Source organism: Anarrhichthys ocellatus, unplaced genomic scaffold, assembly GCF_004355925.1.
Source record: "Anarrhichthys ocellatus isolate YVR2014 unplaced genomic scaffold, GSC_Weel_1.0 scaffold86, whole genome shotgun sequence".
NCBI lineage: Eukaryota > Metazoa > Chordata > Actinopteri > Perciformes > Anarhichadidae > Anarrhichthys > Anarrhichthys ocellatus.
This window is the reverse complement of record NW_022280116.1, coordinates 2,459,695-2,471,370: the sequence shown is the minus strand read 5'-3', so window position 1 is coordinate 2,471,370 and position 11,676 is coordinate 2,459,695. Positions and strand designations below refer to the sequence as shown.

Below are 11,676 nucleotides of genomic sequence, written 5' to 3'. Positions count from 1 at the left end.
ACATATATATATATATATATACATATATATATATACATATACATATATACATATACATATACATATACATATATATATATATATATACATATATATGTATATATACACACACACAGATACATACATACATACATACATACATACATACATACATATATATATATGTGCAAGAATGAAATAAAATACAACCTGAACTAACAAACTCACCACGGTGGGACTGTTTGATGGCAGCAGGCCGTTTGCCTTACAGAACAAGATGGCGCGATGTGTTCGCTTTGCAAGATGAGAGGCAACTGTGTGCTGTGCAGAAGCTGCAATGTCATTCACACATGACAACAGTGTCCCCTGTTCTATACCTGAAGATGGAGGGAAACAAAAGTTACTAATCTAATATACATTTAGATATGAAGCTCCTCAACTGTTCTGTTCACCTGTGACAATACTGAGGAGTTAGTAGCAACAGCAGCCAAGCACATGTTATTGAATAAACATTATTAAGAGTGTCTTTCTTTATGTCTTTCTGGTGTACAAATGAAAAATGTAGATGTTCCCAAACTGCATGTTTTACATATAAACCTGTCAAACATCTATTCATCTTGTATTTTGTTCATCTACATAACATTTCTCTCTTACATTTTTCTGAAAGAATACAATTCAAAGATGTGTTTCACAGCAGACATTTTGACTTCCGGAAAAGGACCGGTGGAACTCATAACATGAGTGATCCCGGGAATTCTTGCAATGCAGGAATTCATGTTTTTAAGTTCCACCTGTGCTGGACAAATCAAAATGTATATTGTAGAAAAACGTCCATGAATTTGATCACTGGTACATGGCTCACGGACGTTTGTCGATTCCGAGACCTTGTGTGTCCTCATACCTTCCTCTGCCTCTTTCTTCATTATCGTCATGTTAACTTGATTCCGTAGTCCAGCAAAAGAAAAGCAGCAGTCATATGTTTGTCCCATAGGTGTCCTGAAAGGGAACCTCGTCCTGTCGGCATCCTCTGCTAGAAGCTCTATAGCTTGTCCTCCACTTAGTGTGGAGCACTGTGGGTGTTTTATGAGGGATAAACGTCTTGCCACCTGTGAATCCACAGAAGACAATATTTATTTTGATTATAGTCACAAATTCAACACCATGGCCACAAACAAACACGTCGTATCTTAGCGTTAAGGCCTCACTTTATCCAGCACATCCCCCGGAGCTTCATCCAGAGCATGACCCAAAAGCAGAAAGTCGTCGACTCCTCGAGCCACAGCGAGAAGTGAGTGACCACCAGAGATGAGCAGGACCAGGAAGGGGAAGGCGACATGTTGCAGCATCCTGATGGTCAGAGCGTGGGCCTCCATGTGGTGGATGGGGATGAAGGGCTTGTTGTGCTGCCTCACAAACTTCTTACTGAACTCGAGGCCGATGCCCAAGCTCAGGGCCAGGCCCGGCTTCACGGTGGTGGCCACAGCCGAGAGCCGGCTCGGGTCCACGCCGCTCCTCTCCAAAGCCTCCTGGACCACACGCTCTATGTGTTCTCTGTGGAGCTGCTGTGCCACTGTGGGGATGATGCCACCAGTCCTGCAGCGTTCAAGAGGGGAGGAGATAAGTCAAAAGCAAAACCCCTAAGCAAAGATCCTGTTAACTGAGTACAGCTCTGTCACCCACCTCAGATGAACCTCTTTCTGTGAATGCAGAGACTCTCCCAGTATTTCACCCGTCTCGTCCAGCACAGCAGCTCCAGTGTCGTCGCAGCTTGTCTCAATGCCCAAAATCAGTCTGGAGCAAGGTGCTTTTCCAAGTGAAGGAGAGCACCAAAATGTGTGCTGTAGCAGCCTGTGCAGACGTTTTACTTTTGCAGGGAACATGGTCATGGCCCGTATGCCAGCCAACTGTGAGTTAAAATAGTCTAATGACAGAGGGTGACTTCACCTCATTTTCCATTGAATTTTAAACCCATAGCGTTAATTTTAAAACGGAGACTAACATGGCGACGGTATCACATCAGGTTTCAGGGCAAACTAAAAACACACACAAAACCCGTAGACTGCCGAGCAGAAAGCACTAGTATGCTCTGTAGTTTTTCTTCACCGGTAACTCGCTCTGAGGCCGTGTGGCTGCGTCACATGTAAATAATTCCGTGTACGGAAAGTTTGTGACCTTAGATTAAGTACAGACATCTAAACACTTGAAAAAATACGGGAAAAACATTCACATTACACCTGTCAAACGTATACTTTTAAATAGCCAATAATTTGAGAAGCTGTTTGGAAAACAAAGCATGGGTCCAAAGTTTTGAAGCTTTATTTTGGGGGACATTTTAGTCAGCTGCACAAGCATGTAAGCCCTCGAGTCGAGTCTGAGCTTGCTGACCAAACGGTATACATTTTGATGTCGAAAGAGGTAAATTTGATTTTGTGTCACTTACAGTGTAAAATATGTCATTTTTTAGGTTTGGATCAGTAGCGGGGCTGGGCTGTGTGTTACCAACATGGCGCTGTTTTGTATCGGGAATGTGGCTGTGCTGCCTTCACGGCTACCAGAAATGTGGAATTCTGACAAAAAAACAACCATAATAACCCAGGCTCAACGTGGTGCATTGTTGGTAAAGTTGGCAGGGTTGCTGATACATTTCCTGAAACACTCAGTTTTGTAAAAGGCAACATATTGATACTCAGTGTAGCTGAAATAACACTTATTTACATTACTTACATGTATCTTGTATGTCACGGCATCATCAGGCAACGATGACTTGAGTGATTAATAGAGTATCACCACTATAAACCAGCTATTTCAGGGTTCATTTTTAAAAAGCCAAAACCAAAAGCACTTTATTTGGATGAGAGTAGAATCGCTTTTAACACCAGAGGGTTTCTAAGTACTACAACTTTAAAGGCACCACTACTTTCACTTGTACGTGATTTTACCATTTGTGATTTCTCCGTCGCAGACTGGTTTTTTAACTGCAACGAACTGGTTTCATATGAGTCCATTAACTTGTATCATGCAATACGTGTAATGCTGTCTCTGTACTGTACTTCTTGTATTGAAGGCATAGAGGGTATGTGCAGGGTTTGAGGGAGCTAAATGCTGCTAAGGCTATCAACATACGCGGAAATGCCTCGGATTACATCGTAATATTACTGCTGTGGCTGATGAGGGACGTCCTGCTGCTAGCGAGTGGTTGATATTTTATTATAAACCTGTTAAGTGGATAACCTGTACCTGGCCTGCACGTATTAATACATATCTGAGACGCGTCTGGTAGATTTTCAGTCAGTTTTTTTTAGTAGTTATCAAACAGAACTGTGCTAACGTTACTCCCTGTTAGCCACCACCAGGGTAATTTGCTAGCATTAGCACTTCTTTTTTCTTTGTCTGGGTGTTTTAACAAGCATTTCATGTTGACTTTTCTAAAGGAGGCATGGAACACCCAGCCTGTATTTTGGAGGAATTGAAGCAGTTTGTCCTAAAGGAAGCCCCACCAACAGTGTATTACATCCCAGATTTCATATCGGAAGATGAGGAGTCTTATCTTCAGCAGCAGGTGTATAAGTCTCCCAAAACCAAATGGACTCAGCTGTCGGGCCGAAGGCTTCAGAACTGGGGAGGGTTACCACATCCCAAAGGCATGCTGGCAGAAAAGATGCCTGACTGGCTCTGGCCGTACTGTGAGAAAATCTCCTCCCTAGGTGCATTCAGTGGGAAAACAGCCAATCACGTGTTGGTGAACGAGTACAAAGAAGGGGAAGGGATCATGCCTCATGAGGACGGCCCTCTGTACCACCCTACTGTCACCACCGTCAGCCTGGGCTCTCACACCCTCCTGGACTTCTACACGCCCGTCAGCGTCCAGGAGGGCGACGCACCGCAGACGGAGGAGAACCGCTTCCTCTTGTCCCTGCTGGTCAAGCCTCGGAGTCTTCTGATCCTCCAGGATGAAATGTACCAGCGTCTCCTTCACGGCATCCAGCCCTGCGCCCGGGACACGCTGACGGACAAGGTGGTGAACCTGTCTGCTGCCGGGGCCTCCGCGGGAGAGACGCTGACCCGAGGCACCAGAGTGTCGCTGACCGTACGACATGTGCCCAAAGTTATGAAGACGAAGCTTATCCTGGGGAGGAAATGAAGAAAGGCCGCACGATGGCCTGATAGTTTGTGATGGTACTACATGCTACGTTTGTCTCCCCCATGCTGCTTTGTGACGTGTATCTCACCCGTAATCGATCACTTCTAGCTTGGTTAAACATCTGTGCTGCCTCAAGGGATCTTACTGCTGTTGTAACTTTTCTGGACATCATCCAAGATAAAGACATTGTCAAAGACAACAATACAGAAAAGGTAGCAACTTGAAATTGTTTCAATTATGGTTTCATTCTTTAAAAATATTTGAAGGGATCTGCGTAGCAAACGTCTACGGAAGAAGAATGGTGTCTTTAAACTTGGTGTTTTTAATGGATGAATGACTAATCATTATTCAATTGTTAAAACTGGAATGAATTTCTGTTGATTCATCAACTTCTCGCATTAAATACATCAAATGGATCTAAAATAGTCAAATCCTCATTGGTTGTGCCTTGTGTTGGCCTATGCGTTGTTTACCTATGGATTTATTTAATGGCGCCCGATATACAAGCATAGCCCATACAAGAGGTTGATTTCAGATTTTTACAGTGTATTGTACCAGCAGATAAGTAACAAGGAACTGCAGTAAAGATGTTTGAGGTAATTAAGAAACACCATGATGGTTTGTCCTTGGGACAATGACACTGACAATTTAGTTTTTCCAACTCTAAAATGTTCTGCCCCAGTACATAATATTGGTCACAACTTTTAATTAATCAAATTTAAGGGTTAATATCAATATCGGCCTCAACACTCGAGTGTCAGTTTGGGCTCTAACTGTAAATCCTTTTTACTTCAACTAAGCTATTGAATATAATTCAAATGAGCACTGACACACATACATGTCGTTGCATTTTACTTAAGAAATTAACATCCAAAAAACTCCTCGCTTATTAAACAAAATGGCCGAAAGGATTTATTTCAAGTCCACTTATCTTTTTAAGTTACAACTGGATGGTTCATGTTTTGAGTTAGAAAATCGGCCCCGACTGTTGGGACACAACCTGCCGCCTGATCTCCGTTATGGAGATATAATAAACCAAGCTGCAGCTCAAAGGTCTTCTGGGCTAAAGCGGTTGTATTGTATAGACCGGGCTTATTTTCTGTCCAGAACTGAAAGGTTTTGTCATCATGTGCTCTGTTCAGAAAGATGCACAGACTTTGTTTTAACCCTGGTGTGACATCATGTTTCACAGGAGAACACCGAAACAATGGAGCCGCAGACGAAACGCTGGAAGGGGTCTGTGTGCGACGCCGACTCCTGGGTCGCTTATCCGGTCCTGTCAGATAAGCAGTCCCAAGACGTCGAGCTAATCGAGGCATTTGCGGCCCCCATCCTCGACAAGAAAGAGACTTCTCGACTCCTCCGGGAGCTAAGCGGCCTCTACCCGCTGAACGGTCTCCAGCACATCAAGAGGGTGCGGGCGGTCAGGGAGAAGGGCAGTCCTCATCCTCTGGAAGTCCTCGTGTGCCTCGTCAGCGACGCCACAGACCTGAAGGCGGTGAGCATCGACTCCCTGCTCCCCTCAGGTGGTGTTCGACGTGATGGACTGGGAGAACCTTTTGTGGTCAAGGTCCCCGCACGTCCCGCCTTGACCCGACCCCAGTTTGAGCTGGCGAGCAAACACTGGCCCACCTCCTTTCACGAGGACAAGCAGGTGACCGTCGCCCTGAGAGGGGAGCTCTTCAGTCCGTTCCAGAAAGCCAGGATGCAGACGTACATGACGGCTGCTTTGACTGCTGCCAGAGCGGGGACAGAGTGGGGAATGGAGGCGGTGGGGGCCGCGGTGGTCGACCCAGCGACGGAGAGAATCGTTGCTGTGGGCCACGACTGCAGAGGGGACCACCCCCTCCACCATGCGGTCATGGTCTGCATCGACCTCGTGGCTCAGAGCCAGGACGGCGGATGTTATTCCTTTGACAGGTACCCTGCTTGCCGATTGACTCCGCCAACCCCGGACACCTCTCAAAGCGCCGCGGGTGCAGAGACGAGCTCCCAGCCGTACATATGTACCGGGTATGACCTGTATGTGACCCGGGAGCCTTGTGTCATGTGCGCCATGGCGCTGGTGCACTCGCGGATAGGTCGCGTCTTCTACGGGACTTCCTCCGCCGACGGGGCCGTGGGGACCAAATATAAAATCCACTCACAGAAAGATTTGAACCATCGCTTTGAGGTTTACAAAGGCGTGTTGGGCAAGCAGTGTGAGGGTCTGAATGGACTGGGCAGCCACATCAAGAGAGAGATTGATAATTAACGTGTCTGAGCTGTAGAATTCACAGGTGGAACTGTAGGACTCATCTGTTTTACATAAACATTTCTTTTAATTAAAGTTTTTAATCATTTGGTCATTCTATTGAGAGCATGTGTGTAGATGAAAACTAAGGTTCCCACCGTAGGGCTGACTTTCTTTTAGGTTTGGGTGTTTGACTGAACTTTCTGTGACTTACAGGCTCATTGGAAGGATTAACAGGTCGGACACAAACCTGAATTTGAATACGACATTAACATTACAAATGTTAATAATTCAGTTTTCTTTCGTAGGAGCCTTAGTGAATAGGTCCAGGTGAGGAAGCATTTGTTTGTTTTTTCAGTATTTAGCTGCAGGATGCTTCTCTTTTCTTCATAGCTGCTACTTTATTTGTGCTCATCTTTGAGGTTTTCACATTTACTGTGTTACCAGCTCAAATAAAAAACTTGGATGTTTTGTCACATTAACTTGCAGGGGATGTTAAAAACAACTGTTGTAAAGTTTGATGTGTCAATATTCGAGAGCTGGTTTGCCTCGGCAACTGACTTAACTTTGTTTATTTTTTAACGATGCTTTATACAATTTATTAATTTTGCAGATGATAAGCCCAGTGTTGCTTCTAAGGTCAGAATTGGTTTCCACCACAGCTGACAACAGTTTATAACAGCTCACATCAAAGGTGGGTAGTAAATGCTCTATATTCATCTTTAAAAGACTACCATGTGTAAGATTCCCTGATAATCCTCAAATTAATTGACTTTCCTTATGTGGAAATTACACAAAATCTCCTGATATTCCATAAACATGCTTATACACAACAATAAGAAATGAAACGCTGTAGAGGGCACAAACTTTTTAATAAGATTAAGAAGAAGAAATAAAGCGCTACAGCCAAACAAAGTAGGACTAGCTGCTGTCGTGTTTAGAAATAAACGTGAGAACAGACTGCTCTTAACTCTTTATTCCATAGCTGCTCCGGTACATTACATCACAGTCCAGACCCCTTCCCAGGTTGCCCTGCTTCGCCCCCATTCCCCTGGGTCCTAAGTCCCCACATGTACAGCTTCGCATAACTATGTGCCAACATGTATTTATAATAAATACCACAGCTGCCTTGATGGTAGCAAAAAGTCAATCTAAAATAGAGCAGCTACATTAATGTAAGTTGATCACAGAGATACTGTATACCTCCCTCAGTAAACACTTAACCAGACAACAAGAATTTGTCTCACTTCTACACACAGGACTTTTTCTTTAACATACAGGACATAACATTCACAAAAAAAAAAAAACTGTACAACGAGACGGCCTACCCTGTTCGAGATACAAACGAGAAAAGATTCACATACCGAGGAAATCGTGCAAATAAAGAGTATGATTCTATTCTTCACTCGGCATGAATAAGTTTGACACTCATTACAAAATGAGAGTGTACCAATAAACAATGAGCCACGGGCCCCTACCCTTTACGAAGTAAACATCTTTGAAAAATACATGTCGGGACGTCTCTGTGGCTAGAAACGGACTCAAACTCACAAGATGTGTTGCCATGTGAATTGAGGGCAAAGAAACAAACTCAACCAAAACGCCTCACTGATTCCTGGGCCAGCCCAGGTCTATGCAGGCCAAAAGTACATCGTTAAATATTCACATAAGTTAGTAATGCATATGGCATCCGGTCACCTACAAACCTACTCCTGCTTGTTTGTTTTAAACATTTCATCTTAAACCTGATATACCTAAACGACGACAGTGACGTTTTACACAAACGGTACGACTTAGTACACACGTCTGCGCTACGGACTACGCGGACATTTCGACTCCTGCTGCTGTGGGCCACAGCATTTTTTTTTTTTTGCAATAAATTAATACTTGTTGATGCCGAAGATTCTTACTCCGTGTAGCTGTGGTAGCTTGGGGATCAGGACGCTTAAAAGCGAGGCAGTGTTTATGACGAAGTGCGCCGTGTCGTACTTTGTGTAGAAACTTGCCAGGAAGTATCTGCAAAACAAGACGGGTTGATTAAAAAAAAAAAAAGTCAACCATGACATCCCTTAAAATAGAAGAAATAGTAAGACAAAATGTATACGATTATATACATTTCAGCTTCCATGACTGTTCCACAAAAGCTTTGTTTAATGTCTCGTGAGTGGGGATGACCCAGGATTTGACACGACTATAAAACGTTTCCTGTATCTATGTCTAAATCAGTGCAAAGACAGAATCATGTGACATCTAATACATACAGAATGATCGGGGAGATGGTGAAGAACTTTCTAGACGAAGTGAACTGCACGCCGTAGTCGAGCTGTTCCCAATGTGTGAGAAGTCTGGCTTTTCCTTGGTCGGGGGTCTCAAAGGGTGTGCCTTTCACCGCATGCATAAACACATACATTCCCTGTGGAGACAAAAACACAACCAGTGCTTGCAGTCTGATTACATGGGAGTTTCCTTTCTGTGAATAGTGTAAATATGGAAATTCAAATGTAAAAGAGGAGTTTGACCTTTCATCTAAAAGGCTTTTCTCACCGCACTGCATTGTGTCAGTGTGACAGCTTTCTTAGTCCTGGGAAAAGGGCTAAAAAAAGCTTTCACGCTGACACAATCCTGGCACATTCCAAAGAGGGCAAACCATCTTCAGCCTTGGGCTTGTTGGCCGTGCTCTGGAGCAGGGCTAGCCTCCAGTTTGCCCTGAAATTTGTCGAAGCACGGGGCCAAAAGGGGCCTGTGTGCTGAAGTAAACAATAGAATTTTGTCATCACATTTTAGACGTTGTTGCCCAATCTGTGTAAGAGTAGTCATGCATCATTGTAGAATGTAAACATTAGTTACGTGTTACAGCGGACATTTAATATGAGGGCTAGTAGAAAGGCAGTGTGGACCTTAGATCCCTGGGCTTAGATTAACAATGTGTGTGTGTGAAAAGGGACTCATTTATCCCAGAGTCAACTCTTAGACCCGGGCTAAGGATATCTCGAAAAAGTGGGAAAAGACAATTAGACTGGTGCAGAGAATTTTCTGGCTGTATACCAAACTCTGTTTACTTTCCTGTCTCCTTAAAAAGTATTAAAATAATTTAAAAAAAACAATAACTCTGGGTTGCTGCAAGAGTTTTCGTGTCTTAGGCAAAAAGAGTAGCAGCAGAAGCATCAAAACGGAAACAACACAGCTGCTGCCTGCTGCAATACACATTGCGGAGACAAAAAAAGGACGGGATGATGCAGATTTATTGCAAAGTAATCTATCTTAGCAATGACAACTCATTTCCAAGTACATGCCCCTTTGTCAAAAACACAAGAATGCAGCTTTAAATGGAAAACCTGCATTACAGAGGGAAAAAGAAATACAACTTAAATGCTGACATACGGCCGAGGCATAATCAGCACACTGCAGCTGTATTGTGTGGGAAACAAAAGGCTACAGTTGACCTCAGCCGTTACTGTTAATAGCCTTCCGTAGTGGCTGCGATGCACAATCCTTGTAAACTGCTTCGAGCTCGCACTACATGATGATGTCACACACGGCGACTTTGTTTCTTTATTTGAGGCCGGCCATGTCACAATGAAAGGTCAGTTTTGTCCACAGACCGCATGCGGAGTGGGGGAAATTGTCGTATTATATCACAAGGACAGCCTCCCCCAAATATAGAGCATATCTTAACAAGCGCACACAAGCAAGGAAAAAGGCAACAGACACCAGGCTGTTCGGCCGAGCATGCATGCAACATTCATTCGTCCTGTGTGGCGTTCGTTGTGTTCAAAATGTTATCAAAAAACATCAAGATGATTAGCGATTTGGGGAGCAACAGTTGGTGACAGTGTGAGGATGTAACTTACAAAGTTGTGTATAACATTAGTTAGAGTCCACACCACGGGCACACTGAAGAAGGGTATGCTCAAGAGCACAATGTGAAGTATTCCAACACCAAGCGCATAGGTGAGCCAGATCCCTCGACTGTTCATGACCCGAGTGTTTGGGTTCACCTCACTGTGTGCCACACCCACATTCATTCTGGTCTGTGAACAGAGAATACATACATTTGGTCACAAATCAAATTTATGTGCCAAATTTGGATTTCTGCTTTCCATCTATAACCTACTTCAACAAGTAGTGATGTTAATAGTAAGGTAGTGATATTGTTAGGAGTGAACTTTCGGCATTGGCTGTCAGACTCATCAGTTGGGTGAAAAATGTTTTTACTAAAGATTAAACATTACTCTTTTCCTGTGGTCTTTATTGCTGTGCTGGAAAAACAATTCCCTCTTTGGTAACTCTTAATTTGAAGACACAAATTATACTACCGGTCATTGTAGCACTTTGACCTCCCCGTCAGTCTAAATATGATGGCAAAAAAAAAAAAAAAGGATTGTGTAATCTTATTGAACTTTACCCTCAGACAGACTTTCGGCTGCCAGACTGGATTAAAGAAACAGAGTTGCAAAGCTGCATTTATTAAAGCCAATGATACATTTCCTCCACATTCCCAACAAGGCTTGGTGCATGCCAACGTTCAGCACCCAATGCTACTATTTGAACAGCCAGATTAGATTTTGACATCAGGTATTTTTATTAAATAAATATGTATATTTACACACACACACACACCACTATGAATGACAAGACTTTATCTTATTGACTTTGGACCAAATGTAAGTCTCAGTCTAACATTACCCCTAACAATAAATGCAACTAGAGGACTAACAAGACCACTGGAAAGAATAATTACAATATTTACGTACAAATATTGGGTGCTTTGGTGCAATACAAATATTATAGTCCTTTCGCTGATTACTTTTCGTAGCAATAGCTAAATGTACTGCTTACATAACGTTACCTTTAGTTCCACAAATACATGAAATCAAGCTGATAAAACTTCTTAGTGGCCCAATGTATCTATACTTTAATGGCTTGCCTTGCCAAGCAACTAGATGTGTAAACATGAGACCAGGAGACGGGTCTTCGTCACCAGTATATAGCCCAGACCAAACCACCGCTGTTCTGACCCGAGTAGTTCAGCGTCATTACGCAAAGAAACAGCAAAAGACGCGTTATGGGGTTAAAAGCGTGACATTAAACACCGAGCGTTACAAACTTACAAGTAGTAGCGAGCAGTGGCGGTAGGTATAGAAACAAACTGCTATGGGGAGAAATGTTTATGTCCTTTTTGATGTGTGCAGGTCCCGAGCGCAGACAGCAGCAAGTCGTTAGACTGACCTGAGCGGAAGTAGTCCTGGTTCCGATGTTTATCAGGATATTTTGCCCTATATTCCTGACTCAGGCTGTGCATTGACATCAACGAGTTACACGA

At 43.5% G+C, this 11,676-nt stretch overlaps 4 protein-coding genes across 6 annotated transcripts in view; 2 read left to right on the top strand and 2 right to left on the bottom strand.

Annotated features, from left to right (window-relative positions):
• Positions 1 to 2,231, bottom strand: part of osgepl1 (O-sialoglycoprotein endopeptidase-like 1) — an 8,748-nt gene extending 6,517 nt beyond the window's left edge. Inside the window, exons 1-4 of the mRNA XM_031875087.1 lie at positions 1,660 to 2,231; positions 1,185 to 1,572; positions 881 to 1,085; positions 208 to 356 (exon numbers count right to left, since the gene is read on the bottom strand). Coding sequence (XP_031730947.1) covers positions 208 to 356; positions 881 to 1,085; positions 1,185 to 1,572; positions 1,660 to 1,865 — 948 coding nt within the window. The 5' untranslated portion in view covers positions 1,866 to 2,231. The remainder of the gene's footprint in view (positions 1 to 207; positions 357 to 880; positions 1,086 to 1,184; positions 1,573 to 1,659) is intronic.
• An 89-nt stretch (positions 2,232 to 2,320) lies between these two features.
• Positions 2,321 to 6,829, top strand: adat3 (adenosine deaminase tRNA specific 3). 2 transcript variants are annotated; one of them, XM_031875071.1, is made up of 2 exons: positions 2,321 to 2,394; positions 5,313 to 6,829. In XM_031875071.1, the coding sequence occupies exons 1-2, from the start codon at positions 2,383 to 2,385 to the stop codon at positions 6,372 to 6,374; spliced, it is 1,074 nt and encodes a 357-aa protein (XP_031730931.1). In that variant the 5' UTR covers positions 2,321 to 2,382; the 3' UTR covers positions 6,375 to 6,829. The 2 variants fall into 2 exon arrangements, with proteins under 2 accessions (XP_031730931.1, XP_031730930.1); XM_031875070.1 differs by lacking the exon at positions 2,321 to 2,394 and adding an exon at positions 4,146 to 4,332.
• Positions 2,326 to 4,546, top strand: alkbh6 (alkB homolog 6). Of its 2 annotated transcripts, none has more exons than XM_031875072.1 (2): positions 2,326 to 2,394; positions 3,411 to 4,546. In XM_031875072.1, exon 2 carries the CDS (start codon positions 3,416 to 3,418, stop codon positions 4,118 to 4,120), a length of 705 nt encoding a protein of 234 aa, XP_031730932.1. In that variant the 5' UTR covers positions 2,326 to 2,394; positions 3,411 to 3,415; the 3' UTR covers positions 4,121 to 4,546. The 2 variants fall into 2 exon arrangements, with proteins under 2 accessions (XP_031730932.1, XP_031730933.1); XM_031875073.1 differs by lacking the exon at positions 2,326 to 2,394 and adding an exon at positions 2,407 to 2,904.
• Positions 5,925 to 11,579, bottom strand: ormdl1 (ORMDL sphingolipid biosynthesis regulator 1). Its single transcript, XM_031875074.1, has 4 exons — positions 11,465 to 11,579; positions 10,205 to 10,384; positions 8,615 to 8,766; positions 5,925 to 8,369 (listed from the first exon to the last, which is right to left on the bottom strand). The coding sequence occupies exons 2-4, from the start codon at positions 10,376 to 10,378 to the stop codon at positions 8,234 to 8,236; spliced, it is 462 nt and encodes a 153-aa protein (XP_031730934.1). The 5' UTR covers positions 10,379 to 10,384; positions 11,465 to 11,579; the 3' UTR covers positions 5,925 to 8,233.
• Between the last annotated feature and the right edge of the window lie 97 nt (positions 11,580 to 11,676).